The sequence below is a fragment of the Arvicanthis niloticus genome, chromosome 8 (genome assembly GCF_011762505.2).
Source record: "Arvicanthis niloticus isolate mArvNil1 chromosome 8, mArvNil1.pat.X, whole genome shotgun sequence".
Taxonomy (NCBI): Eukaryota; Metazoa; Chordata; class Mammalia; order Rodentia; family Muridae; genus Arvicanthis; species Arvicanthis niloticus.
The window spans coordinates 25,337,403-25,365,200 of record NC_047665.1 but is presented as its reverse complement, the minus strand read 5'-3'; the positions used below and the strand labels follow the sequence as shown (position 1 = coordinate 25,365,200).

At 42.4% G+C, this 27,798-nt stretch overlaps 1 protein-coding gene across 9 annotated transcripts in view; it reads left to right on the top strand.

The window, feature by feature from the left end:
• Rreb1 (ras responsive element binding protein 1) overlaps positions 1-27,798 on the top strand; it is a 180,473-nt gene that overhangs the window by 109,386 nt on the left and 43,289 nt on the right. For 8 of the 9 annotated variants that reach the window (XM_076939177.1, XM_076939176.1, XM_076939178.1 and 5 more), the window contains exons 2-6: positions 6,923-7,024; positions 10,615-10,718; positions 11,791-12,003; positions 16,437-16,529; positions 17,447-17,610. In XM_076939177.1, coding sequence (XP_076795292.1) covers positions 11,833-12,003; positions 16,437-16,529; positions 17,447-17,610 — 428 coding nt within the window. In that variant the 5' untranslated portion in view covers positions 6,923-7,024; positions 10,615-10,718; positions 11,791-11,832. Of the gene's footprint in view, positions 1-6,922; positions 7,025-10,614; positions 10,719-11,790; positions 12,004-12,047; positions 13,226-16,436; positions 16,530-17,446; positions 17,611-27,798 lie in introns of those variants that run through there. The other variant, XM_076939179.1, reaches the window with a different exon arrangement.

Here is a 27,798-nt window from a genome sequence, read left to right as displayed (position 1 = left end):
CTGTCCACACAGGCATTCCTTGTACAGTTGCAGACCACCTTGACCTCTTACCCCCACTTTCCCTAGGCTGTTTGGTATAGAGTGATACAGGCTTCTGATAAGCTAGGCAAGAAAGTGATGGAATACAGGACCTAATAGCCAAACAGAAAAACAGTGTTTAGGAAATGTCTGGCCTGCCTGGGGAAAGGGCCAGGAACTCGTTCTTCTCACAGCCTCTTGCCAAGGGCCACCCGTGTTCCCCTCCCAGGGGAGTAGGGTGCTTGGTGACAAATGGCTGCCAGGTGGCAGTTGCATCTTGGCCTTGTGAATTTGGCAGTTGTTAGATACTGTCTGTAGGATGTGCTCCCTGGAGAAGAGCTGCAAGGAGTGGAGTCAGCTTCTTTAATTCAGTGTGCTTACAGGAGAACCTGTGATGAAGGAAGGTGCTGCCTGCCTCCTTCCCATGAAGAAGCAAGGAGGTATAGGAGGAAGAGTCACCATTGTGATGTGGTTCAGTCCGGCTGGCACTACCAGAAAACTGTCTTCCCAGCAGTTCACGTTTTGTTTTGTTTTTCATCTTTATGGTGCTGGGGATAGAACCCAGGGCCTCGAAGATGTTGAACAGACACTGAACTGTGGAAGGAGTGTTCTTCACTAGCTCTTCCTCCCACCCTCCCTCCTTCTCTGAGTCCAAGCAGAGGCATGCCTCAGTAGATCCTGAGCTAATGCTAAATCTGTAGGAGGCAGTCATAGTCATGCTCCCTAACTCTTCTCTCTCCCCCTCTGCCCTTTGTTGCACATCCCTTACTGCCTAGGAGTGGCAGAGAAGGCAGCACAGGGGGGTTGTCCAGGCCCACAGAAATCCTGGCCAAAGGGCTCCAGTCTCAAAGTGAATTTTCAAGGAGTAGCAGAGGCTTGAAGAACTGCATCTGCTGGAGAAGTGGCATGTAGAGTCCAGGACCGCATGGTCACCCATGCATTGCAGTCCAGCCCTACCCTGTCTGAAGCTTACATCCAAAATGTTTCTCTAAAGGGACCTAGAAAACAGGACTAGTGTAGATGACTTCCTTTTCTCTCCTCATATTTAGTTGTAAGTAAATGCAAAGTTAGAATTAGAAGAGTCTTTGCTTCAGTGCCTTGGTGTTTGTTCAGAGCTTTGATAGGCCAGCGGCTCTCAGAAAGGTAGTTGGTATAAATCCTGGGGTGTTTTGACCTTGTTGTTGACCTTCATGAGCTGGTTCTCAGGGTTGACTAAATACAATCCCTCAGAGAACTGTGAGGAAGAGCTGCCAGGCCTTCCCACAGAGGTGTAAGTTTGAAGTAGAGGTTGTGAGTTTTCATTTCTGGTGAAAGGCTAGGCTAGATAGGTAACTGCCAACTTACAGTACAACCTTTTAAAAAAATCTTAATACACATTTGAAAGAACACTTACTTGGGATTTTGGGTTTGGATCTTCTCTCTGATTAACAATGGTCTGATCCTTTCTCTTGTTGCTGGCCAGATAGCTACAGTTTCCATTCAGCCCTACAGTTGGGAGTGGAGACAACTGATGGTCTACAGTGTGCTACGGGTATAATAGCAGTCGGTCTGGGCCATGAGAGGCATTTTGAGCTATCACTGGGTTTGTTGGGATGGAGCTCCAGGTTAGATTGAGGAGGACCTGTGCCCTTTGAGGTAAACAGTGTTCACATGTCAGCTGCAGTTAAACTTCTTGCTGTCTAGATAAAATCATTAGTAAGAGTTCCTTTAAATGATATTTGTCTAGTTAATCTATGTTATCTAACTACTACCCTCTGTCTCCTACTTTTTTAAAAGAGACATTTATGAGTGAATGTGTGAATATATATACATATATATATGTGTGTGTGTGTGTGTGTGTGTGTGTATACATATATATATATATATGTATATGTGTGTGTATATATATATATATATATATATATATATATATATATATATATATTGTACATGCAGATGCTCTTGGAGGCCTCAAAAGGGTATTGAATCCCTTGGAACTGGAGTTACAGGTAGTTGTGAGCCCCACTATGTGGGCACTGGGAACTGAATCAGGATCCTCTGCAAAGAGCAGTGAGTGGTGTTAACCATTGAGCTATCTCTGTAGCTCTTCCCCTACTTCTGATATACATACCTGGTTTGTTACTTTGTCACAACTGTCTGCCCTACAAGCCAGGAGTATGGATTCCTCTTATCCAAGCCCGCACACAGTTTCTGTGGAAGCAGACATAACCTGGAAGACTTGGGTTCTCCTGTTAATGCATAATGGCTTATGCAGATGAAGCCATTCCACAGGACTGGGCGGTGAAACAGCTGAGGTTGAGCTGTGGGACTTGCTTTTAGCATCCCTGAACATAAAGGCCTGGGTCCCTTTGCAAGAGAATGTCTCTCCTTTGAAGGCTAGACCCACCCCATTTCTTTGACCACGGGCAGAGATGAGGAAGAGGAGCACTCCCTTTCTTTTCTTGCCCAGATACAGATATGAAAGACCAGGCCTTGGATAATTGAAAGAGCAGAAATGACTCGTGCTAAGATTGTGGGAAATCAGGACTGCACCTGTGCTCCCAAGCCCTGTACCAGGAATCACACATCTTGTCCAAAAGAAACTTAACAGAGTTCAGAAACATTGCATCAATTTGTTTTTCCAGATAAGTCACCCAGTATTTCAGAGGCAAATGATGTTACTCCTCTAAGTAGTTGCTTCATCTGCATAGCAAGGTTACTCCTCAGAGATATCACTTGATGGTGATGCTGCTTTTTTTTTTTTTTTTTAAGTATTAAATATGACAACAGAGTTAGATGTGTCTTCTTGTTTGGAATGAAAAGGCCTGGGTCCATGAGGATTAAGGAGGTGTCATGCACACTTAGGAGCAAGAAACTGCATAGAGTGGTAGCCATGGGTACTGGTGAGTGACAAGGCCAGAAAGCAGACTTGGGCTAAAGCCTGGAGAGCTTTGGAGTGATGGGTTAAAGTGCCCATTTTCTGTAGTCTATTGAAAGAAGTAGAGAAGACAACTAAAGAGGAAGATCATATATTTTTCTTCCATCCCTGGATGCCCATCTCACGCATTACCATCATGCTTGTCTCTTAAATAAACTTGGATGTGTGAAACCAGGCAGGAGTACATGCCTACTCTCCTAGCGACCCATCTTTACTCAAGGAAGCAATACAAAGTTGGCTGTAGCACCCCACAGTGCTCAGTTAAGCAGGGCTTGACGCTGCTGCACAATTTTTTGAGCCTCCTTCGTTTTACCAAAGCCTGTGCGATTGAGTGGGGCCTGGTGACTTTCATGGGTTGCCACCCTATCCAAGGCATAGCCTAGCCCCTAAGCCAAGAAACACATCAACTTCCTGGAACTCAGAGAGCCACCATCTCTGCTCTCTCACCCTTCAGAGCATGCACAAGGCCATCCTGGTTAGCAGACACAGGTTTGCCTTGGACTTGAGGATGGGCAGGCTTGGACCCAGTGGAATATCTGGTCAGGTTAGGTTCTGTCCCCAGCCTAGATATTTTTATGGTTTGTTAAGTCCTTCCGTCATTCTCATATCGGAACTTCTACCCTTTCTACTTTGCATCTTGTTCTGGATTGGCCTGGTCTGGTCAGGTCAGCTGTCAACTTACACATCCCTGACGAACCATCCCTTGTATTTGTGGACATAGGGGCTTATGCTGTAGTCTTTTCAGTCAAGTATTATAAAAGGCTGAGGCATCTCAACTTCATATTTCATGGGAGCCGGAGGACAGATTTTTTTTTAGATTTCATCTTTAGAAGCTGGAATATCACCCTTTACTTTTAAACCATCTTGCTTTTTAGCTTTCATCTCTGTTGCTATCTCCCTAGACCTGGAGACAGGCTCCTTAATCTCTTCTCTTTCTGGCTTTACATAGCATTGTCCCTTATCTGGGGAGGAGGGGGTCAGAGGTGGGACTGGCCTCCCCCTGCCCTTCCTCCTCCCAGAGAGACCTCTGCCTTCTGTAAGATATCTTGCCTCTGACTTTGCACAAGACTTCTGGGAAGGAAAATCTAGATATTCAGCATCCCAGACCCACCCCTAAATGCTGTAGAAAGTCTTCGTCACCTTTTTCTCTTCTAGGACATAACTAGAAATAACATCCCCCACCAACTCCCTATTTTTCTGAGGTGGTGGTGATGGAGATAAGGGGGTATCTTGAAGTTCCTTTGAAAAACTGCCTTGTATTTTTCCATCCTTTAAGGTTTGTGGCTCCCTCCATTAGACCCAGTGGAACTCAAAACAAACAGGGAGGTGGCTCTTGTAATTCAGCTCATCCAAATCATTTATATCCAAGGTCAGAGGATGCAGTTTTCAAAATCAAGTCTTAGCCTGACCCTGTACTTGGAGTATATCCTTCCCTCTTGGTTCTTTGTGCTTGTGGGGAAGCTACTTGGGCTTGCTTGCTTTCTTAAGTTTCCAATGGAAAGAGAAGGACATGAGTCTAAATTTTAAGGGGATTTTTAGGTTCTGGAAAATTTTAATTCCCAACACTTGTCTCCAACTCTGAAGCATACTTGTAGTTGACTCTACTTATTCGGAGATCTAGACAGTTTACAAAAAAATAGGAGCTGCTTCTTTCTAGACTCTGTTACTAAATTTATCATTATATTTTTAAAAATGTTTTCACTCTTAACTCTTGATATTATTTTTTTCTTCAGTGCTAAGCATTGAACCCAGGGCCTCAACGTTAGAGACAAAAACTCTACTGTGGGAGTTGCATCCACAACCCACAACCTCCAACTACTTTAAAAATGAATACAATCAAGGAAAGTTTTTGTCCTCTCCCCCACCCCCCACAGCAGTATAAGTGGAAGAAATGAACCTAAGACCTCAAGAATACTAGGCCAGTGCTTTGCCACTGAGCTATGCACCCCAATTTTTTTTTAATGTTTAATTTCTTTCTAGGTATTAATAAGCTTAGATAGATAGGGATGATCTGCGAGAGTATTTTGTTTGGACATTTCTGAAAACTGGATAGGAATTCTAAGTTGATAGTATTTATGTATTTGAGACAGGGTCTTACTGTATAGCCTAACTGTACTGACGTTGGACTCAGAGAGATCTACCCACCTCTGTGTATGCTACCATGTCCAGCCTTTGGTTCATATTTTATAGAATGCTGGGCAAATAGTTACCACTGAGCTGTGTTTCCCAGCTTCTTTTTCTCTAACACGCATCATATAGCAGTAAAGCAAAGATCCCCGGGTAGGCATCTCCCATTACTTACTTTAATAGTGAACAAAAATGTTGAGTATATGACTGTGTCTGTGGAAGGATTTGTGCTTTTCTTCACCTGGAGAATACTGGGTTGTATGAGGTGCCTCCAGATGTGAGGGTCTCCATGGCTCATTTAGAGCCTTCCCTGTAAGTTGCTCCTTGTTTCCCAATATTCTAAAATCCAGAGACATTTTCTTTCTTTCTTTCTTTCTTTCTTTCTTTCTTTCTTTCTTTCTTTCTTTCTTTCTTTCTTTCTTTCTTTAAAAGGTTTATTTATTTCACTTATACGAGTACACTGTAGCCATCTTCAGACACACCAGAAGAGGGCATCAGATCCTGTTACAGATGGTTGATGGTTGTGAGCCACCATGTTGTTGCTGGGAATTGAACTCAGGACCTCTGGAAGAATAGTCAATGCTCTTAACCTCTGAGCCATCTCTCCAGCCCCAGAGAAGTTTTCAAAGAGAATAGCATAAAGAAAGATGGAGAACGGAGTCACTGAAGTATGAAAACAGACAAACTGCTGGAGAAGTCTGGGTGTCACAATCTACCCAGGAGCTGATTTTGACAGTAAAGGGAGTGGAGTGTTCTCATCCACACAGATCAGACCTGCCCAAGGTGCTTGGGGGCTGTTTGTGAATGACTCCAGTGAAATGCTCGAGGTTAGCTATGTGCTACACTTTACGCAGCTTGTTTCCAGATGCTCTGACAAAGGAAAAAGTGAGGAACTGTGCCAGACAACTGCATCTTGGCATCGTTGTTTATATGGGGCTTTTCTCCTTTGTCTGTGTTGCTGTACATGGAACCTGGAGCTCCTGTGCATGCTAGGCAGATGCTGCTGGCTCACTGAGTTGTGCTGGCCCTTATTCTGCTTCTTAAGTTCTCTCCCTGTATTGCAATCTTTGTTTCTGTGTTGAGAGCAAGAGTTGTGACTCCAGAACGTGCTGCATGCCACCTTTCTCTGTACTGAGCAGCGGGCCCAACACTCAGATTAGTGCTTTCAGGGTCTGTGGAACCGCAGAGCAATCTCAGACTCCCGAGGGACATGTCTGAAGATGTTTTCTATGTCTTCTGCAGAAAGAAGGGGACATGCATTTGGTCTTAGTTGCAGTATGTTAAGCAGCGTCCCTGCATTTGTAGGAATCTCCACCTGAAGGCATTGTTAGTTGTACATTTCTTACTTGCTTCAGCTCTCTTTTCTCTTCTCTGTTTCTGCTGGCACCAAGTGCTGTCTCTTTTCTTCCTTTATGCTGGAGAATCATCTGAGTCTCTTCAGCCATTTTTGTCTCTATTTGGTGTTTATGGTGCTGGGGATGAAACCTGGGGCCTCACATGCTAGGCAGGTGCTTTGCCATTGAATGGTACGTGCATTCCAATACTATTTCCACGACACTAGGATGCTCAAAGCTCCACCTAGAGCTAGCATTCTGAGCATTCTCATGTGTCATTATTGAGCCCTCAGCATCACTGGAATGTAGGATGTACTTGGTAGAGGTAATAGGGGTCCTAGCTGTTGAAGACATCTCAGCTTCAGCAACACTTGTACATTCTCATGGATCAGCTAACAGCTTGCTTACAGCGGCAGATACTAGACAGGAATTGTCTTCATCATGGTGGCACCGAGTAGAGCAAATTAGAAGCAGAATTTTTCCTCCTTTTAAGCCCTTTTAATGTTATCTTCTGTTATTTTTTCAGGTTGTTCCAACTCTGTGCTCCAGAAGTGGTGGCTCTGAGGTGTGACCCTGCTCACATTTGGGCCCAGTCCTTGTCAGCTCCTCAGTAGAACGAAGAAAACAGGTCAGTTACCCTTTATAGGCTTCCTTGAGACTCAGTAATGGTGAGTGAGTCTTCCAGCACTGCCTCTCCTGTCCTCGTCTTGAATCATCCTGCTGCTTTTCCAGACCTGCTGTCCTGTCCCATCCCATCCTCCTCCCCACACCTCATCCATTCTTTCTTCCCAAGGCGTAGAGCAGAATCGGATCAAAATTGTAACTGTAACTTACTGGTTCTTGATCTGTTGAATGTCTGGTGTGGGATGAGGAGTCTCAGAATAGGATGCTGTGGGTTTACCTCACAGGAAACAAAACCTCAGACACCCCCCTCCTCCTTCCTCTTTTCTTCTTTCCTCCCAACTCCCAGTTCCAAAGTGCAGGTTCAAAACTGGAACAGTAAAGCTGAAACAATCAGCCTGGTAGTGTCAGTCAGTCACATCTGTGACTTAGGAGCTTCATCTGCGGTCTTTCCTCTCTGATTCCAATTGGGCATGTTTGTATTAAAACAGGGCCAGTGATTGATTGATTGATTGATTATTTATTTATTGTTTTTGTTTTTCGAGACAGGGTTTCTCTGTGTAGCCCTGACTGTCCTGGAACTCACTCTGTAGACCAGGCTGGCCTTGAACTCAGAAATCCACCTGCCTCTGCCTCCCAAGTGGTGGGATTAAAGGCATGTGCCACCACTGCCCAGCAGGGCCAGTGATTTTTATTTTAAAAAATTGGGGGGGGGGGTGAGGGAGGGAGGGATAGAGAGAGAGAGAGAGAGAGAGAGAGTGTGTGTGTGTGTGTGTGTGTGTGTGTGTAAGCCAGTGGATAACCTATGACTATCAGTCTCTCCTTTTGACATGTGGATCTTAGGGATTGAACTCAGGCTGTCAAGTTTAGCAAGTACCATTACCTATAGAACTATCTCGGCAGGCTTATTTTTATTTTTGTTTTAAAAATGAGCTTAGTTGCACTACATAGGAAAGAAGTACATAGGAAGAAGAGATTGTGTGGGAGAGAGAATGCGAATTTTTTTAGGTTTGTAACTATTGGGTTAAACAAGCACACATTGCATATGGACCTTAAACTATTAAAATTATTTTAGGCTGGTAGGTAGGAGGCCTAAAAGCTTGACCCCCACAAGGTACGAGCACAGGATTCTTTCTGGGACTTGGAACATGTGTTAAAGAGTAAGTATAAGTATTCTTTTTAAAATAGACATGGGAAATGGCATTGTACCTGCGGGGTCCAGACCGAGGGGGAGAATCAAAGGGAAAATTGTCTTTCATAGCATGAGTATCATCAAGTTGACTGTTTTCATTTGAATGGTTGTTGTTCAGTATTTCGGGTTGGTTGCATAGGATCAACTAGAACTAGCCTGCTTGTTTCTGATTAAATGATCCTGTACCTCAGCATTAATGTAAAGATGAATGTTGTTTATAATGTTTTTCTAAAGCAGAACAATTAGCAGCATTGAGTTTACGCTAGGCTTTTCCTTCTGCCCTGTTCCATGATCCCAAAGGAAAAATCCCGAGCCAGACTCAGCTCAGACTCAGACTTGATTGGTGTGGAGCTGTACCCCAGCTCTGGGGACAGCATCCTCTCAGGATGTGTTTGGACTCCTCTCCTTTTGTTAACTGCATTTTCATCAGAAATCAGAGTTCCCTTTAAAACCATGCTGCTGTTTATTTAACATCTCAAATATGGAAAGGAAGTAAACAAATGGGTTTTTAGTGCCTAGGAGGAAATAAATGTAGCCAATGTCTTCCTGTCCAGGCAGTGGGAAACATGATTGCAAAGTTTTTCTCCTTTTCATGTAAGAAAAGGTGCTAGGTAGCTAGCACATAAACATATCACTAGCTATATATACTCTTACTAGATTGACAGCCTGTGTCTTAATTACTTAGTTTGAAAAAACCCATCTTTGATATGATGACTATAAGGCAGGGATTATTGGTAGTTTGTCTTTATGGAGTAAATAGATGTTTTGTTACTTCCTATTGAGCTGGACATGGTGGATCATAACCCTAATATGTTGACTAGGCATGGTGGTACCAGCACACGTGTAATCCCAGCACAAAAAGATGAGCTTGCTTCCCACCTAACCTGCTGCTTACAGTTACTGCTTACTGTTTACTCCAGCCTCAAGGATTCCTTGGATAGCAGTCGGAGACATCTTCACAAAAGAACAGTGGAGTCAGAAAGATCCATGCCAGACTATATTCCTGTATGTGTCTGTATACCAGTTTTCAACAGAAATATAAAAGTAATCCAGAGTCTACATAACTTCCTTGAAAAGAGTAATAAATATTCCAGTGTGAGGGTATCTGAAGCAGGCCAGTCTGGGTTACAGCAGAAAGACCTTTAATCACACCTTTAATCCCAGCAGTCTTGAGATGGGGTCACTGGGAATCTCTGTGAGTTAGAGGCCAGCCTGGTCTACATAGAGGATTCCAGGACAGCCAGGATCCTGTCTACAAATAAACAAAAAGCGAGCTGTATAGATAAATCCTGTCTCAAGAAGAAAAAAAAGTACCGATAGTGTATTTATACATGCTGATTGGTTACAGCAGGAACTGATTATATACTTGTTACCAATCTATTAAGTGTGTATGCTCTTCTGTGTATGCACTCCTGGCTTCATGGGGGTTTTTTTCCTAAAGGAAAAAAAAAAAAAAAAAGAAACCAAGCATGCAGACACTTTTTAATAATTTTAAATGGTCTGCTGTCAGGTGGGCGACTTCGGATAGGCAGCACTCCACTCGGGCTTGAGTTTTCATTCTTGGTGAGGCAGGGTAGGTCTACTTGCTCCTCCTCCTGCTCCTCCTCCTCCTCACTGGAGCTCACTTTCCTTCTAAAAGACCCCACCTCCAAAGATCACTCAAGCCTATGAACTTGAGAATCTAGTTTCTAATGTCAACTCTTGAGGGAATGCATCAGATCATAATAGTGTGAAGTACATTTTGTCTTTTGAGGGGAGGTGCTGGGGGTTAAAGTCTCGTATGGGCCAAACAAATTCCCTACTAGTGAGTGGCTCCCTTATATTTTATCTTTTGTTTTAGGAATAAAGCCAATTTTGATATGGCTTAGGTTATGAATTCCCTTTTGGTCATTTGTTTCCTGTCACTCAGTGTCTTCTAGATTCGACCTAATTTTGTCTAGACTCTGAGCTCTTAGGAAATAATAAATGGAGTGGGTCAAGTGGGGATCTGTGAAGAAATGGGGTACAGTATTAAAAAAAAGTATGAAATTGTAGCTGAGAAAGAGTAAAATACTGTAAAAATTCCTTGGCTGTTGAGCATATATGAGACAGTAGGGGATGTTAGGTTGAAAACCCACATCATACAGTTTTATCTGAAAAAGATGACTTACTTTTTCCTCCTTGTATTTCATGAGCATAATGATCTGAGATTACAGCAAATAAATGGCTCCACATTTTGAATCTGTTTCTTCTCCTTTTTGAGATACAAGTTTCTATTCTATGCCCAGCCTAGCATTGAACTGAGATTCTCTCATCTCTGTGTGGGGTCAGGGGTCAGAGGCATGTACCACTCACTCCCAGCCAACAGCACTGAGTCGCTTTCCTTCATGAATTAACTAATACAGTGCCTCCTGTTTGTCTTCCAGGGTAAAGGAGTGATACCAAGAGAAGAAAGGGGCTCAGCAGAGCCATTTCTTACTCCATGTGGATGACAGGAGCAAGGGACTATCACTTGGGGCAGAAAATGGAGGTAATTAGCAATGGAGAGAGTTCTTTTATGAGGTATAGGTGACTTTTTTTTTTTTTTTTTTGGAAACAGGCTTTAGATTTGGTTATAATTGCAACAGTTGGTGTCTATAGAGTTGACACACACACCCTCTTAAAACTGAGTGCATTTAGAGGAAACCTGAAGTTTCCTATCAGCTAGTTCTTAAGTCTAGAACATTTAATTAGAAGAAAGCAAGGACAGGGTATGTGGAAGGTGCTGGCCAACAGCAGCTTTGTTTCCTCTTAGAAAGGCTCTGGCCTTTCCGAACTCTGCTCCCAAAGATTAGGGAAAGCTTGGGTTAAAGAGATGGCACACTGGATAAAGTGTTTGCTGTGTGTGAGGATCAAAGTCTGAATCCCCAACACCCACATTAAAAAGCTAGGTGTGCATGGGACACACCCCACCCCATAACCCAGTGCTCAGGAGGCAGGTGACAGGATCCTTGGGTGGGATAGGTAGACCAGCCAAATCAGCAAGTTCTCGGTTCTGTGTGACATGCTTCCTTGTGCATAAAGTAGGCAGCTATCAAGGAAACTATACTTATGCATATATGTATCCACTAACATGTAAACACAAAACATCCCACAATACATGTGGGATTAAAAAAAAGGGGGAAAGGAGCCTGTTTCAGATGGCTTGAATTGTTCTGGTGGTGTGCACTTAGAAACAGGTGTGCAGAAACAGGTTACATCAGTAGAAAAAAGCTTAGGCTGCTTGGGAACTGAGTGTGGTCGCTCACATCTGTAATCTCAGTACTTGAGAGCCTGAAGCTGGAGGATTGGGGAGTTCTGGTCATTCAGGGCAATATAGTGAGTTTGGTCAGCTAGGGCTACATAGCAAGCTCTTGTCTCAAACAAAATAAACAAACCACAATAATAATAATAACAACAATAACAATAATAATAATTTTGATCTCTCTTCTGGATGTGAGTTGAACTAGGAAAAGGATGTTGGGCATTTCTGTCTCTCTTACCATGGTAGTTATGATTAGTACTACGTGACTATGATAAGCCTAAACTTTCTCACAAGAGCATCACTGGTTTCTGTTTTTCAGTTCTATAGCAGAGACTTCTTAGAAGCGTAAAACTCTGTCCCGATGACATCGAATTCATCCACTGGTTTAGAAGACTCAGACCTGTCTTCCATCAACACCATGATGTCAGCAGTAATGAGCGTAGCGAGTGTCACTGAGAACGGTGGGAGCCCCCAGGACATCAAGTCCCCCATGAAGCCTCCAGGACCAAATCGAATTGGCAGAAGGAACCAGGTAAGGGTCTGTGGCTTGGGTGGTAGCAGCTAGTGGATTTCTTCTCAGGAGAGTGTAGAGTAGAAGTTCCCACACTGCCTAAGAGGAAACCCTAGACTCATTCTGAGTTAAAGGTATATCCAAAAGCTGTCATCATTTATCAGGAGCAAATATTTTCATGATTTATATCCTTGCATGGAGGATATCTTTTATGCCATGGTATCTTTCAGGGAATGCACCCTTATTCTTTGCCCTGTGACTTGACTTAAGCACAAGCTTATGTTTAATAGAATGAATTTGGCTTCTTCTGCTATGATGCAGTTTCTTTCCTTTTAACACAGCTGATTAATTTGTTTGTTTGTTTGTTTGTTTGTTTTCTTTCTAAGATAGTTCCTTGGGGAAATTAAAAAAAAAAAAAACTTCAATAAGTTTCCTGTTTGTTCAGGGTTCAGCTTTCTATTTTGGCTTTTGGCTTCAGAGAATCCTCAAATGGAAAAGGCTTGTGCTCGGTTGGTTCATAGCAGTGCAAAGCCCTGACTTCATTCTGCTTAATCCTCCTGAGTTTCCGATGGCCACAGGATCAGGAGAGATTCAAAAGAGTGATTGCATCAACCTAAATTAGGAGGAATGAATGTTGTTTAGAAAAGCCCCTGTCTCCTCTTCTGGGAACAAGGCATTGTCTTTTTCAGTTAGTGAACAAATGGGGCACTTTTGACAAGTTGTTGCTTTAGATAAGGGGGCAGAGGGCAAATAATTATCAGTTCATCTTTGAAATCATATAGTGTAAAGCGACATTAGTTTCCTGTTGGTATAATGCAGTCAGACTACGCCTTGTTTGGAGACAAGGTATTCCTCTCAGAGTGTCTGGGAGCCAGCATGGACAGGAGGACAAACCGGTGGGGCTTTTGTGAACTAATGACTGTTCTTATGCAGACTTCTCTCTGAGAACGTCTATGATGTATTTTGACAAACGCTCAGGTTTTTAGCTCAATGTCTCCTCTAGGAGGTGGAAGCAGCTCCATGTTCCCTGCAGTGTGTAAGTGTGCATGCCTCCATTCCTCAACTCAAGCCTGAGGCCTTGACAGAGCTCAGGAATGTTTTATAGGCTTGGAGCATTGATAACTCTCTTTCTTTCTCTTTCTCTCTCTCTTTCTCCCCTGCCTTCGTGTGCCTCTCTTCCTGTGGGTGCCTGAGAAAATGCTCAGCCTGAGCACAGAAGGAACACTAGCCCTGGGAAGAAAAGGTTTATTTCCACTCTCATATGCCTGTCTGTCCATCTCTCCATCTGTCTTACTGTCTATCAACTCATTTAACAATAGACCTAGCTTCTATTTCCGTTAGCTACTCTGCCAGGTGCCAAGCATTCAAGGATGACTAAGAAATGTGAGGTCATTCATTGTCTTCCTCATCCTTTTCTGCTTTACCAAGAATGAATGGAGCATGGGCAAGAACTTTTCCTTAAGTAGCACAACATGACTTAGCTGCCCCAGGTCCAGGCTCTGGTTCCTTCCCAGTACAGAGACAGTTAGGGTCACTGAAGACAGCCACCATTCCTTCCACCTCTGGATTTGGGAGTGAAGAAGTCAGTGTGCAGTGTAAGTAAGTGAGCCACTTACTATCTATCCCTTTCTCCCTCAGGGATCCAATAGAGTGGCTTTGTGTTTAGAAGGGAGACCTAGGCCAGAGGTAGCCTGTTAAATACAGCACCAAATTTAAGAAAACAAAACACAGTACATAGACAGCTCAGGGATTGAGGAAGCAGCCTTCTTACCTGACAACTGGACAGAGAGAGTAGAAAGGAGGGGGCGCCTTGGGAAAGGTTGCATCCATGTGACCATGGCATTCCAGGAGAGATTAGCCACAGCCGGATGCTGACAAGGGTGCCAGATTGTTTCATTATGGACTGGTTAGTTATCACATTAGCTGCTAATTTTATCTCTCAGCTCAGGAAGTTTCTCTCACCAGCGTGGTTATAACTGGGCCCAGAAGCCTTTAGTGGGCTTCTTCCATCATCACAGTGTTCTTTTTCTATTCTGTTCACCTTTAAAAGTTAGTAAATCTGCTTCCACAGACCACCATTGGTTTGTGAACTTACATTATGGCCTACACGACAGCCCTGCCAGCTTCAGGCTTGGCAGAGGTTAATGATCAACCCTAGAGTCAATAGCAATCAGCTCTGTGTGCCTCCACACAATGTGCCTGGTGTCTACTTCAAGGTGACCACAAGATGATTTTATTAAAATATGTCTCCTCGAGTGACTGGCCACTTGGATGCCTAGAGGTTATTTTGAGACAAGGTCTCAATGTGTTGCCAGACTAGCATGAACTTGTAGACTCAAGCAGTCCCCTGCCTCAGTCTTCTCAGGGACTAAAGCCACTATCTGGCTGGGTTTTTTAAATGCACACCAATACAATGTACTGTTGAATCTTTTCATTATAAAAAAAATTTACATAGTATTGTTAATCTGATGAATTGACAAAAATGCCTCAAGGTTCGACTTTTTCTTGAAGTCTTGACCTAACTCTGCAGCTTCTTCTTATTGTGCCTCTGAGAGAACTAGAAATGTGTAGATAACTTGGTGAAGCCAGATTTTTTTTAATTTTTTAATGTCTTTGGGATCTTCAACTTCCTTAGAATTTGAGAGGGAGAATGCTTGACTCGCCTAATTCTCTGACCCACTTCCACAGCCAGAAAGGTGCTTAGAGTGAGACCTGTTCCAGAGAGAGAGAAGGTAGCCACAAACAAGACATCACCACACATCCATCCATCTGGTTTATGGTGCCATTTGTTTTCACAGTCTTTAGGATAACTTTTATTCTCATCACCTCTCACAAACATCACAAGGGTATTGCTTCTCTTGTGCCTTGGGGTCAGACTTCATATACTATCATGGTTTGGGTGTGAGCCTCTGAGTAGCTAGTCTGAGGACTAAGCTGGTGTCAGTGCTTCATTGTTCTCTGTTTGGAGCAAGTTCCTTGTCCCTCTGTACTCTAAAGTTTCCTTTTCCATAAAATGGGATCCATAATAAGTGGCCATCTCCTAGGGATTATGGAGGGGGAAAAAAAAAAACCCAAGCCTGATGTTGCTGTAAATTCAGCATGTACTCAGTAATTGACATTAACAGTGGGAAAGCAGAAACACATTCAAATGAGTTCAGGTGAGAAAAAAAAATCTACTCAGAGATACCCAAAACCAGAAAAGAATGTGGAGGTTGGCCAGAGCATTTACTCAATCTTCCTCTCTGGCGTCTGACTTCATTTAGCAATAACATCTCCCCCAAATGCTTTCTCTTGGCTGGACTTGCCAGTGTGAGCTCTGCATCCAGCTCTACATGAGTGCTCCATGGAAGTGCTCATGACCACACCGAGCTATCAGTGTCTTCTGGGGAGATTTTAAGACAAACAGATCTCATGTGTTTCACCCAGTCCTGGTCCAGCATGTTGAGAGTCTAGAATTTTTTATTGTACAGAGCTCCTGGATGATCTTGCTGTTTCTGAAAGCCTGGTGACATAATATTCAACCATCATAATTCCTGATAGCTGCCCAGGGATGAGTACAGTTAGTTTTAGGATCAGAGACAGGGACCCATGTCAAAACTCATGTTTTGTGTGATTAAGGAGGTAATTCCTTGTGATTTCCCATGAATTACTTGGAACTTTTAACAAAGGGTCAGTGAAAGAAGTTAGCCATTTTTGTAGAAAGGTGAGAATATATTGCTTGAAAGAAGGTTGTCCTGTATGTTTGGAAGAAAAATAAAATGAGCCAGCTAACCAGTGAGCTGGGCTTTTTGTCACCTCTTGTAGAGTCTTCAGTCTGGGCTGTCATGTGGACTGGTTTGGATGAGGTCAGAGTTCTTGTTCTTTATTTATGGGCACTGCCAAAAAGATGTTAGCTTTATGAGCAGAGCCTTGTCGGTCCCTCTGAGAGTTCTTGTGGGTACTGAGGAAGCCTTCCACTGGGAGGATGGGCTTCCCTGTTAGACCTCATTGCTTCTCTTTCGTTTCTAAGGGGGCTGGAGACCTATGATTTTAGCATGTGGGAGGTGAAGACAAGAGAGTCGAGTTAAGGAAAGCCTAGGCTACTGAAAGGGTTTGAGGCCAACTTGGGCTGCTTGAGGCAGTAACAAGCAAGCAGACAACAAAAGACAGTGGTACTTGGAGCTCAGGTATAGTGATAAACACCTAGTGCCTTGTCTGTGCAGAGCACCATGGCACTGCCTCCTCTTTGCCCACTCATGTAGTCTTAGCACAGTATGGCCAATGTTATTTTTCCCATTTATAAGCAAAGAAACTGAGGACAGATTGGGGACTGACATGCACAAACACCTGGACAGGCTCCAGTATAATGACTTTAGCTGCTTAGACCCAGCTCTAAGACATGGGCCCATGACAAAAATAGAAGATACCAGTTCACTGTGATGGGCAAATCATCCTCTGTTTTAACCTTGTTTTAGGAAACGAAAGAGGAGAAGAAGTCTTCCTACAACTGTCCCCTCTGTGATAACATTTGCACCACCCAGCACCAGCTGACCATGCACATCCGTCAGGTTTGCCCCGACTTCTGTATTAGTGTTCACTAATGGGATGATTTGCTTTTAATTAAATTGAATTGTCTAATCAATCATGAGCTATGTTTAAAATTTAGTGTTTTAGCAATCTTGGATAATTATGAAGTAATTTTTGCATAGTCACATTTCTATGGTAGTCTAAGATAGAATATGTTTTTCAAAGAAAGTGAACATCCAGTTAATTGATCACTTATATTGATATAATGCTTTTTATTATTTGTACAGTATTGACTGAATCTCATAATGAAAGATTATAGTGTTTTCTCCCCATTTCTGATTCTGTATATGTGTGTGGAGGACGGAGAACAGTCCTGGGGACCTTTACATGTAATCTTACACCGTACTGGCTGTATCTTCGTCCTCTTATGGCATTGCTGGTTTATGAAAGACTGCTGGTGACAGAGAAAACACCTGGGAATGATGATGCATTAAAATCCTAAGAGGCTGCTACATAGTAACAACACCGAGGCACTGAGGAAACTTGGTTGTGGATAGAGATGTTCCTTGTCATGTTTCAGAAGCACAAACTACCCCATACAGATTTCTGTTCTCTAACAACCAGCCTACGTTTTCAAACTGGAGGAGGGACTGTGTGAACATCCTTTTTGTTTCTCATATTGGCTGTATAGTTAAGACTCCTGCCCAGAGGAGTTCATAATATATGTGTTAGTCTAACCTGTGGACCTGTAAAGACTAGTTCTGAGTTTTGCATCCAACTGGAAGATAATACAATGAAATAATCATATACTTAGCTTCTAATGCCTTTGACATTAAAAAGAAACTTGGGGAATGGGGAGATTGGGAGATGTGGAGACTTTACTGGTTTTTACAGATCTCCAGATCTGTATTTCCAATGCCATCTTCTCAATGACCGTTATGCTGATTGCTTTCTGCAGCACAACACAGACACTGGAGGAGCTGACCACGCATGCAGCATCTGTGGGAAGTCGCTGAGCTCTGCCAGCTCCCTGGACCGTCACATGCTAGTTCACTCTGGCGAGAGGCCTTACAAGTGTACAGTGTGTGGTCAGTCCTTCACCACCAATGGGAACATGCACAGGTGGGTACTGTCCTTTGCTTGGGTGGCTGATTGCACCATTGAGCCGTTAGTAGACTTGCCTAAAATCGTCAGGGGTTTTTGTGTTTCTGAGATCATTTTATTTACTTACTCACACCATCTCAGGGTATCAAGGTATTGGCTAGGCTAAACCTTTGGCCCTTGGGTATGGAACAGCCTTCTTTCCCCTGTGCCACTTGGACTTTTCCCTTATTAGAGAAGTAGAGGTGGGCAACTCGTTACACACAAAGCACCCTTAGGACAAAGAAGCATCATGGATTCAGGCTTTCAGTTTAAACATGTCTTCATGTGCCTACCAGATCTGCCACAAAGATTTTCTTGGAGGCCTTTGAATAGTTACGTGGTCTGATTCTGAAGCGTCAGAAAGGAGAGAAAATAGGATGTAAGAACATCTGATAAATGACAGGAAGTGACTTCTGGGAATGAAGCTCACTCAGGAGTGAGACAGCAAATAGAGGTGGATTTACACCAAGAGGAGAAGCAATGGGAATATGCTTTATGGAGGTAGCATGTGTTTCAAGCAGTTGGAGCAGAAACAGCTTTTAAATGTTCTCTCTCTCTCTTTCTCTCTCTCTCTTTCTAGTATAAACATTTTAAGAACATTTTAGGGATGGAGAAGAGACTCAAACTGTCACATTCTCACAGTCAGTGACCCACCAGAATCTAAATCTCTTCTGGTGTTTGTAAATTTCTGAATCCAGTCCACTTAGTTGGTTTAGGGTGAGGATTGGAAGGTATGAGTTTAGCAAATAGTTCCAGGCCCATGGTAATCACTCAGTAAATAGTACCTGCTGTTATTCGGTGTCTAAGTAATGCTGCAATAATTTTCCACTGGTAAATCTCTTGTCTCAGTTTCCAGAAGTGAGGTACGCTTCATGAACGGCATCTGTGTAAGTGTCCTGCTATACCTCCACCCCTGTTACAACTGGGTATCAGAGCAGGAAGTGGACCCTTGCGTGTTTTTAATATATGTACACTATTTTGCATTGTACATTAATACATTATTTTACACTGTAGCTTTTAGCTGTTTACCACTGTGTTGTCCAGGTGATGTCATGGACTTCTGTTTAAACCCATTCCTTTTGTTATCCTGTCTCCTGTCCGTCTCACATTCATTGTTCTTGGGGTAACACCTTCTCCTCTCTTAGGTGACTTCCCCATCTTCTACTGAGTAGAGCTCGCTCTGTGTGGGTAGCTGGACACTGGCTTATGGCTGTTTTGCCCTTAATGCTGATAGCTGGCGTTCTCCATTGTACATCTTTGATCCTGACTCCAGTCATTTCTGGTTTGAAAATTTCTCATTTTGAGATCATATCTGTAATTGAATCTTATCAGACATAGTTGGTATTTTTGATAAGGGATGTGTCTGGCAGTATATCATCGAAGTGTCCCTATGTGTCACTGTGTTTGATGTCTTTTCATCCACTCAAAGAGAGGTCAGGTACTATCTCGGGAGTTTCTTACTTTTATTAGACTTAAGTTTACCATCCATTTTTGAGTGTATGTAGCCTGTTTTTCTTTTCCGCATAGAATTACTTTGTCACCCTTTTCAAAATTCATAGGTTTGCTTTTCCTTTTTTTTTTTAAAAGATTGATTTATGTATATGAGTACACTGTAGCTGTCTTCAGACACACCAGAAGAGGGCACTGGATCCCATTACAGATGGTTGTGAGCCACCATGTGGTTGCTGGGAATTGAACTCAGGATCTTTGGAAGAGCAGTCAGTGCTGAGCCATCTCTCCAGCCCTAGGTTTGCTTTTCATTCTGACCACTGATCTGTGTACCTAACCTAAGACCATTATCACAGTGTGGTGGTTATTTTGATTTTTTTTTTTTTTTAGATGAGTCTTCAATAAGAAAGTGCAAGTCTTTGAACTAAAATCCTTTTCCAAAAATTCTTTTTGAATTGTTTTTGTTTGTTTTGAGATAGGGTCTCACTGTGTAGCCTTGGCTAGCCCATAACTCTAGACCAGGCTAGCCTCAAACTCATACAGTCTACCTGCTTCTGTGCTCTGGATCAAAGACACATACCTTAATGTCTGAATTCAGACTTGTTCTGATTAATCTGACTTGTTTGCATTTCTATCTGGATAGTTTGGTTTTGTTTGTTTTCTTGTTTTGTGGTGTACTGGAGTCTCAGATATGCTGGGGAAGTTACTGAGCTGTATCTCTGAGCTATATGGAATTTAGGAATAGGTGGTCAATTTTTTTTGTCAAAAAGAGCAGCAACAGTTACTGTAGGGATACATTCAGCCTGTGAGTCAGTTTTGGTCTATTTTCACCTTTTTGGTTGTTTTTTTTTCATAACTAGGAATCAACCCTAGGGATGCCGTCCATCTCTGAACTCCATCCCAGCACTGTTACTTTCATCTTACCAATTGATCTTGTTTCCTGCATCCTTTCTAGGCTTTCTTCTTCGTTCTTAGAGTTATTTAGTAGCTTCCTTAAGATTTTCTACTCTCAAGATTATGGTATTTAAGAAGAACAAAGATGGCTTCATTCTTCTTTCCATTCCGGGCGTCATTAATTTTCTGTCTTTTCTCTTGGGGTGCACTATACCCTTAGTATAATTCTAAATGGAAGTGTGTAGACATTATTGTCTTCTTTCTGATCTTAAGAAGAAAGCATTCCCCTTGAAGCTCTACCCCATTATGCTGCTTGTTGTGAGTCTGTTATCTTAAATGAAATTTACCAGCTTAAAGAAGTTCATCTCTATTCCACATCTGTTGGGTGGTTTTTATCATGAGCGTTAGCTTTTACGAGTGGATTTTGTCTGCATCTGTGTTTATTTTCTGTCACTCAATCCTGTCCTGTTCTTTAGGTCAAATGAGCCTCTTCGATATAAGCATTTCTAATGCTGAGGACTTGGTTGACTGGTATTTTGTTAAAGGGTTATGGCTCTGCTCATAATAGATGCCAGTGTGTGGTTTTCTTGTGCTGTGTGCTTTTCATGTCAGAAAAGACCATCAGAAAATGAACCGAGAAGCATTCTTTTCTTTTCTGGAAAATGCTCTGGCAAGTTGGTTTGTGGTGGTGGTGGTGGTGGTGGTGGTGGTGGTGGTGGTGGTGGTGGTGGTGGTGGTAGTCATTTGGTCGTTTGGTTGTTTGGTTTAATTTTTTTTCTAAGTTCATTAGTGGCCACACCTGAGTTTTTCTTTTTGTGCAATTTTTTTCAGATTAGCAGCCAACCTCTTAACTTGTTATAAGTCTGTTCAAATTTCCTGTTTCTTTCTGAGTTGATTTTTTTTTTCAAGCTACATTTTTGAAGAATTCTGACCATTTCATTCAGTAGTCAAAGTATCTGCCATACAGGCTTCCCTTGTAATGTTTTTAGTCTGTGAGGTCCAAAACTTTGATATCTAAACTCTTTTCTTTTTTTGTTATTGTTTGTGTATTTATTTGTTGCTTTATATGTTTGTGAGTATGTGCACTGCATGAGTTTATATGTACCATGTTTGTGCAGTTTTCTGTGGCAGCCAGAAGGAGTTTGGATCCCCATGGAACTGTAGTGACAGGTACCTGTGAGCCAGTATATAGATACTGAGAACTGTACCTGGAGTCTTGCAAGAGCAACAAGCTCTCTGAACCCAGAGCCATCTCTCCAGCCCTAGTTCTATGATGTCTTCAAAGAACCAGCTTTTCCTTTGCTCAGTTTTTCTCTTTATTTTTTGGCCTAAGCATTATTTCACCCTTGCTTTCACTTTAGGCTCATTTTTTCCCTTTTTAGGTGTTGTCGAGTATAAGATTAGCTTGTGGACCTGAAGATATGTTTAGCACAGGCAGTAATAATTGCATATTCATACTTTGGGGATGGATTAGGGGAGGGACTCTTGCTGTTCTAGAACTGTGTAGGGTAGATTGGCCTTTCAGCTCACAGAGATCCGACTGTTTCTGCCTAGGATTAAAGGTGCGTGCTACCATGTCAGATGGATACATAAGTTTTGGATACTGTATTTTCTTTGCCATTTACTTCCATTTATTTTCTAGTTTATCTCATGATTTTTTTCTTTGATGTATTGGTTATTTAGGAATATGCTGTTCTAGCCTATAGGTGTGTCTTCCCAGATTTCTCTCTATTACTGATTTAAGGTCAAAATACTACATTTATTTTGTCTTTTCTGCCAAAAACTTGTAAATGATGGATTAAAAGAATAGTTGAGTTTCGCTAATCAATCACAAAGTCATTACCACCTTCATTTGTTGGCAGAGCTGTATTTTGGTGGGGGTTGGGGAAGTATAAAAATGTCAAAACAGTCACAAAAATGTGTCAGAGTGGAGTTAGATGTATTTGCCTAGGAGGATCTGTTCCAGAATCTGAGACTTTGGTGGTGAGCTGGGACCTCTCTTAAGCACATACCTGAGCTACACTGATCAGAAACCACAACTGCCTTGGGATGTGTGCAGGAATTAGAACAGGAATGATCATGAGTTCTGAGAACCATGGCTAGAAGGAAGCCGTCAACCAGGAATTTGGTCTTTGAGACCAGAGTGCTTTCCTGTACTTCCCTGCTGTTGCTTCCTGAGGTCTTTGGTACCTACTAGGGTTGAATAGTACCAGAAGTTCCTTTGTGGGGTTCCCAGTGTTGACACTGAAACACACTACCAGATGACCTACACAATGGCTTTCCTAGGCACCACCTATGACCCCATCTAAGTATCTCAGTTCCATCGTGCCTTTGATTTTTGCTTTAAGACAGCGTCTGGAAGTCATCAAAGCCAGCCTCAAACTAATTTCTTCTGATTTAGCCTCTCAGGTTATAAGCTATCAGTGTGTGCCACCATACTGACACCTGTGTTTATGACCATATGATCTGATTATCAATCTCTCTCTTGATGAGCACAAATTGCCTGTAATTTCTGATAGAGCCTGATTCCCCCTTGGATTGATTTTCTATATTTCTGTTTCTCAGGTGTAGTCATTATGTGTACTTAGCAAACTCTACTTTTTAATAAAAGAGTTCCGTTTCTCTGAGGATGAGAGGGAAGGATACAGTGTCACTGAGGACCCTTCCTTGGCTTTCTGCTCTGAAGGCTTTCTGTGTGGTGTGCCTCCATGCATACACAGGCCTTGCAGGTGAACTCCTACCTTCCAGTGGTTGCGTTGTGAGACAGGTCTAGGCTCCATTCCAGGATTTTTTTTTGTTGCTAACACTCGGGGTGGGGGTGGGGGCGGGGTGGAAGTGGGGCATGAAAAACCATACAACACAAACTCTAAGGATCCAGGGTTCAGGGTATTCTTAGCAGATATTGAGGTGCCTTTAATGGAGGACTTCTCTCTTTTTTGGCCACTAGCTGTTTTATGAATGTGTTGGTTATCCTTGTTTTTAAGGCTGCTCAGTCCTTTAGCTGTATGATTGTCACATTAGTAAAATAAACACAGTGAGCTATTATAGTAAACTGTTATGGGGAGTCACATTGACAGTTGCTTCGCAGCAGCCGTAGAGCCTGTATTTCTTACACTTTAAGTACACTGAGTAAATTTACATGGTTTGTTTTGTGTATGAGTGTGTGTGAGTCAGTTACTCATTGAAGTATGCTGCTATCCAGGACTCTGGGGCTCATACCATCTTCCTGGCTCAGCCTCCCAGATACTAATACTATATGTGCACAGCAGGACACCCAACATAGTTGCTATCTAAGGAAAAGAGAGGAAACAAACGTTGAGAAAGCTTAGGTAAGAGACTTTTGAATAAAGTATTATCATATACTATTTCTATCCTGTAAGTTCTCATGTTGTTGAAGTTTGAAAATGTGTGTGTGTGGGGGGGGTGTTTATATTCTTATAAATTTTTACATAAGCTAGTGGAGGCCCAAGATTGTCAGGTACTTTCTTCAGTGCTTCACTTGCTCTTTTCCTTACTTCTTGAAACAGGTCTCAATGAACCTGGAGCTCACTGATCCAGCTAGGCTATCTGGCCTGGCCAGTGAGCTCCAGGGACCTGCCTGTCTCTGTCTCCTCAGCACTGGTACTGCCAGTGTGTGCTGCCAGACTCTTTCTGTGGATGCTGGGATCCAAACTCAGGTCCTGCTCTTGTCCAACAAACAGTTGTCAAGTAAACCTTCTTTCCAGCTCCCTAGAAATAACCTATTCCAAACCTATAGCTTGGCTTGTGAGCAAAGTAATAGTCTCCTGTCATGTACAGAAAATAATTTACAGAACCATCACTATGCCTTCAGCCTCTGACTTTCCCAAACACTTTATCAGATGCTCTCATGTTGAAAATTTGGATTAAACAGTGCATGCCTTCCAAATCAAACTTGGGAAACCAAGCCAGAACACACCCTCCAGGTGAGGCTGATGTAGGGGAAAGGGCACCGAGCTCTGCAGCTTGCAAACGTTGTTCCAGAAAGCCTTCAGTTGCAGAGCTGTGAAGAAATGAGGTGTCTTTAATGGAGGACTTCTCTCTTCTTTGGCCACTAGCTGTTTTATGAATGTGTTGGTTATCCTTGTTTTTATCAATATGATTGTCACATTCTAAGTGGTTATGGCTAGTCTCTTGAAAGAGCAGTTCGGGATAGACCTTGTTTGAAATGTCTATAAAATGACTATTTTTTCAAAAAAAAAAAAATTTGTGAAAGTAAAACCCTATAGACCATAGTTGCCTTTGCAAAATGGAAACTCAATTCTGTTTTGCTCCTCATTTCCCATACTTTAAGCTCTAAGGAATTGCAGATGTTTATTAGGCTTGAAGAGATGCTGAAGATGCTGGTGAGTGCTCTCAAGACAGCCTTTTCCATTTACTCTAAAGAGCAGGAATGTGTACTCATTTGACAGTTATAAAACAGTGAAAAGGGAAATCCCAGAGTTGTCATGAACTGATGGGAGGGGCATGATTTTTACCGTGGCTAAGTATAGAGACCATTAACCCCAAGGATGCTGCTGGATAGTAGTCTTCAGGAACACAGACTTATGTGTTCCCATTATACTTGAAGAAAATCTGAGCTACACATGTGACCTAGTCTGTGATAAATGAGACCACAGAGGCTCTGGACTTAGCATGCTTCTCTCCTGTGCTTGAGCTAAGCCTGCTGATGGCATGCACAGCCAAGCTCGGCTCTCTGGAACAGGGGTCAGCATTAAGCAAGAAGAGGAGTGGAGGGAAGACTGTCTACAAGAGGACAGTCACTTCTTTACTCTCTGTCCCTAGCAAGAGAAAGAGCCCCGTGAAATTCTCCTATAGTCATATCGAGTTTCTTAGGACAGGAAGCCTGATTTTTGCTGCTCTCAAGTTTGGAAGAAACCATGCAAAGGTTCAGCCAGTCCCATCTCCAGATTACCTGTTCACTCTGCAACCATGTTCCTCTGTGGGAAGGAAGGTATCAGGCAAGAAATTACTTCCAGGACAAAAACCTGTGGGCCATTCCACCAAGAACAGATTGTAAAGTCTTGTTTTCCTGTAAATATCTCCTGCCTGTTCTTGTTTGAGATATGGTTTTGCTTTGCCACCCAGGCTGGCCCCAAACATCTAGGCTGTAGTTATCTCTCCGCCATACCCTCCCAAGCAACTTGAACTAAGGCACCTGACCTTGGCATAGTTCTAAAGAGAAAAAAAACTTTTTAAAAGTCATTTACAATAAAGGAACATATTTTGAGGAAACAAGATTAGTTAAAAGGGAATTGCTTCAGGGAAGTGGACATCTTAATACCTTTAATTCTATGTAGAAGACTATACATCCATAGTTGGGCACAGTGATGTGCACCTCTAATCCCAGCTCCAGAGGCTAAATCAGAGGATCTCAAAATTGCACATCAGCCTAGGCTACAGAGTGGGACCCTGTCTCAAAATAAAACAGACAAAAAGAACACATACATGAATATTCTGTTATCTTATATGCAGGGCTCTACTGATGTTACTAAGGATTTCCTGTAAGTGAAGTTGTAATTATGTATGGAATATTAGCAGACCTGAATATATGTAAATGCATACACTTCATACACACGTGTATATATGTGTATATATTTATATATGTTGAGTATATATGTGTGTTGAGTATTCAAGTGGTAGTTTTATGGTGATAATATTAAGTGTCATCAGCATGTCTAATATTCTATATTGAAGTAAACACACCTCTGGTACAATTTAGAGGGTTTTTTAAAGATTAAACTTCTAACCAGAGGAGAAAAAAATATATATTCTAATCCCCACTTACTCACCTTAATATACTTATTGTCCTATTGAGAATCCGTAAGTTTCAACAGATAGCTTTCTTACTTGGTTTTATTTCAAGCTTTTTCTTGTTTGATCATATTCAAACTTTTTCCACCTTTGCTGACATCTCCGTGGCCAGGTCTGAGACTCGAGGGCTTTGATAAAGGTGGCATTTTCTGAGCTACTTCTATAGCCTTTCATTAGTCTTCCTACCATTCTGATTTCTGTTAAAGGGGTCTCCATGGACTGCCCAAAAATATCTCCCAGGTCTGTCACAGGCTCACATTCGGTGCTTAACAACTTGTCCATGCATACTTTCCCTTAAGCCCAGCAGTCTCTTCTGCAGGCCAGATCAGCACACAGATTTGCAAAAATAAGAAACCGACACTGTGCCCTTTAAAATGAGGCAACAGGCTATATTCTAAGAACCTAAGTGTGGAATCTAAGTCTTCATCTTAAGTCTTCACCTTAAATCGTGCAAATCCCTATTGTCGTCTCAAGGCATCTTTTTTGCATATTCTGTAATGTGTTTATATTTAGAGTGAGGTGGGGATTTGCATTGAGCTCTTACATGGTATTTTGTGGTTTCTTTCAGCGCCTTGGCTTTGTATTTTAGAAATCTGCAAGTTGTAGAACTACTATTATTCTCTGAAAAAGAGTAGGCGAGAGTGGCCTATCGCTTGAATTTAATATTCAAATAAGATAAAAATGTACAAGAATACATCAAAGCAGAGCACTAGCTCATATCAATGGAGTCTCTTGAGTAGGAGTTTAGAGATTGCGTTTTCTCTTTCACTGTGGTTTTTCCTTCTCTATTATACTTTTAAAGGATCACTGCTGTTTTATTTTCGAGAGAATAATTTAAATGTGTACTTGTGACTGGTGCTTAGTTTTTATTTCTTTCTGAAAGACCAGTTGGAGTTCAGTTAGTTTGAAGGGAGGGAAAGAGCTCATAAAACTGTCGGTGCATGGGGTGTTAAACAGCAGTCGGGCCTCTTCTCCTAGTGCCGCTCCTCAAGTTCATGATTTGGTTTGTAATCCTGGATGCTAATATTTTTAACAACCTTTCTTCTATTCTGGCAATAGGAATGTTTATCTATTCATCTTCCTTTGGAGATAAAGTAAATACCAAAGTTTTCTCTGAGATGCAGGCAGTTTGATGTTTTTGACATATTTTGTTAAAATATTTCAAAAGCTTAATCATACTGGGTGAAACTAGTGGAAGGCATCAAAACCCAGAGCATCTTGCTTGCCCACACTTGAACAGCCCAGTGGATATGAGAGCAGAAAACTAGGTCACAGCAGGCAAGGGATAGGTGTGCTGGGAGCAGGGTGAGAACTGGAGAGCCTCTCGTGGTCTCTTCTTCTGAGTCGTGGGCCCAGACCATGGATGTGTGTCCTGTTCAGTTTGATAATACGGAATTAGCAGCATGAAGTAGGATTCTGATTTCCAGCTCTGGATCACAGATGGAGACCTGTGAATGTGCTGGCTGCATTTCCCTAGGCTTTCTACCTCCCCGTTTTCTACCTTTGTTTAAATATCCAGCCTGTCCAACCTGTTTGGGCTGTGCAAGCTGGTGCTAGCAAACACTGAAGCGTGCCCACTCTGGCAGGCAAGGCAGCTCAGTGTGTTCCCCCTCACCCCCTTCAGTGAGGAAATGAACAAGCAGCAGGGAAACTTTGCCTGTGTTTGTGGTATGGAATCTCCATCTCTTCTTTGGTACCCATGTGCCCCCCTCCCTCCCCGAACTGCTGTTTACTGCTTTGAGGATGCTGGGATCCTACGCGTGGAGGTTATTGGCCTTCAGTGGAGGTTTTCTGTTTTCTCGGTCAGATTCTGTTTCATAATGGGCTCAGAGGGTGTCAGCAGTTCATTCTTAGGTTCCGTGTTTATGTAACCCAGCTCACTTGAGGGAGCTGCTGCCAGCTTTACAGGTGAGAAAACCGAGGGCCAAGATTATAACCTGCTCTCCTTCCTCGGGTAGAATTTAGAACAGTGAGGTTCTTCCCCCCAAAAGC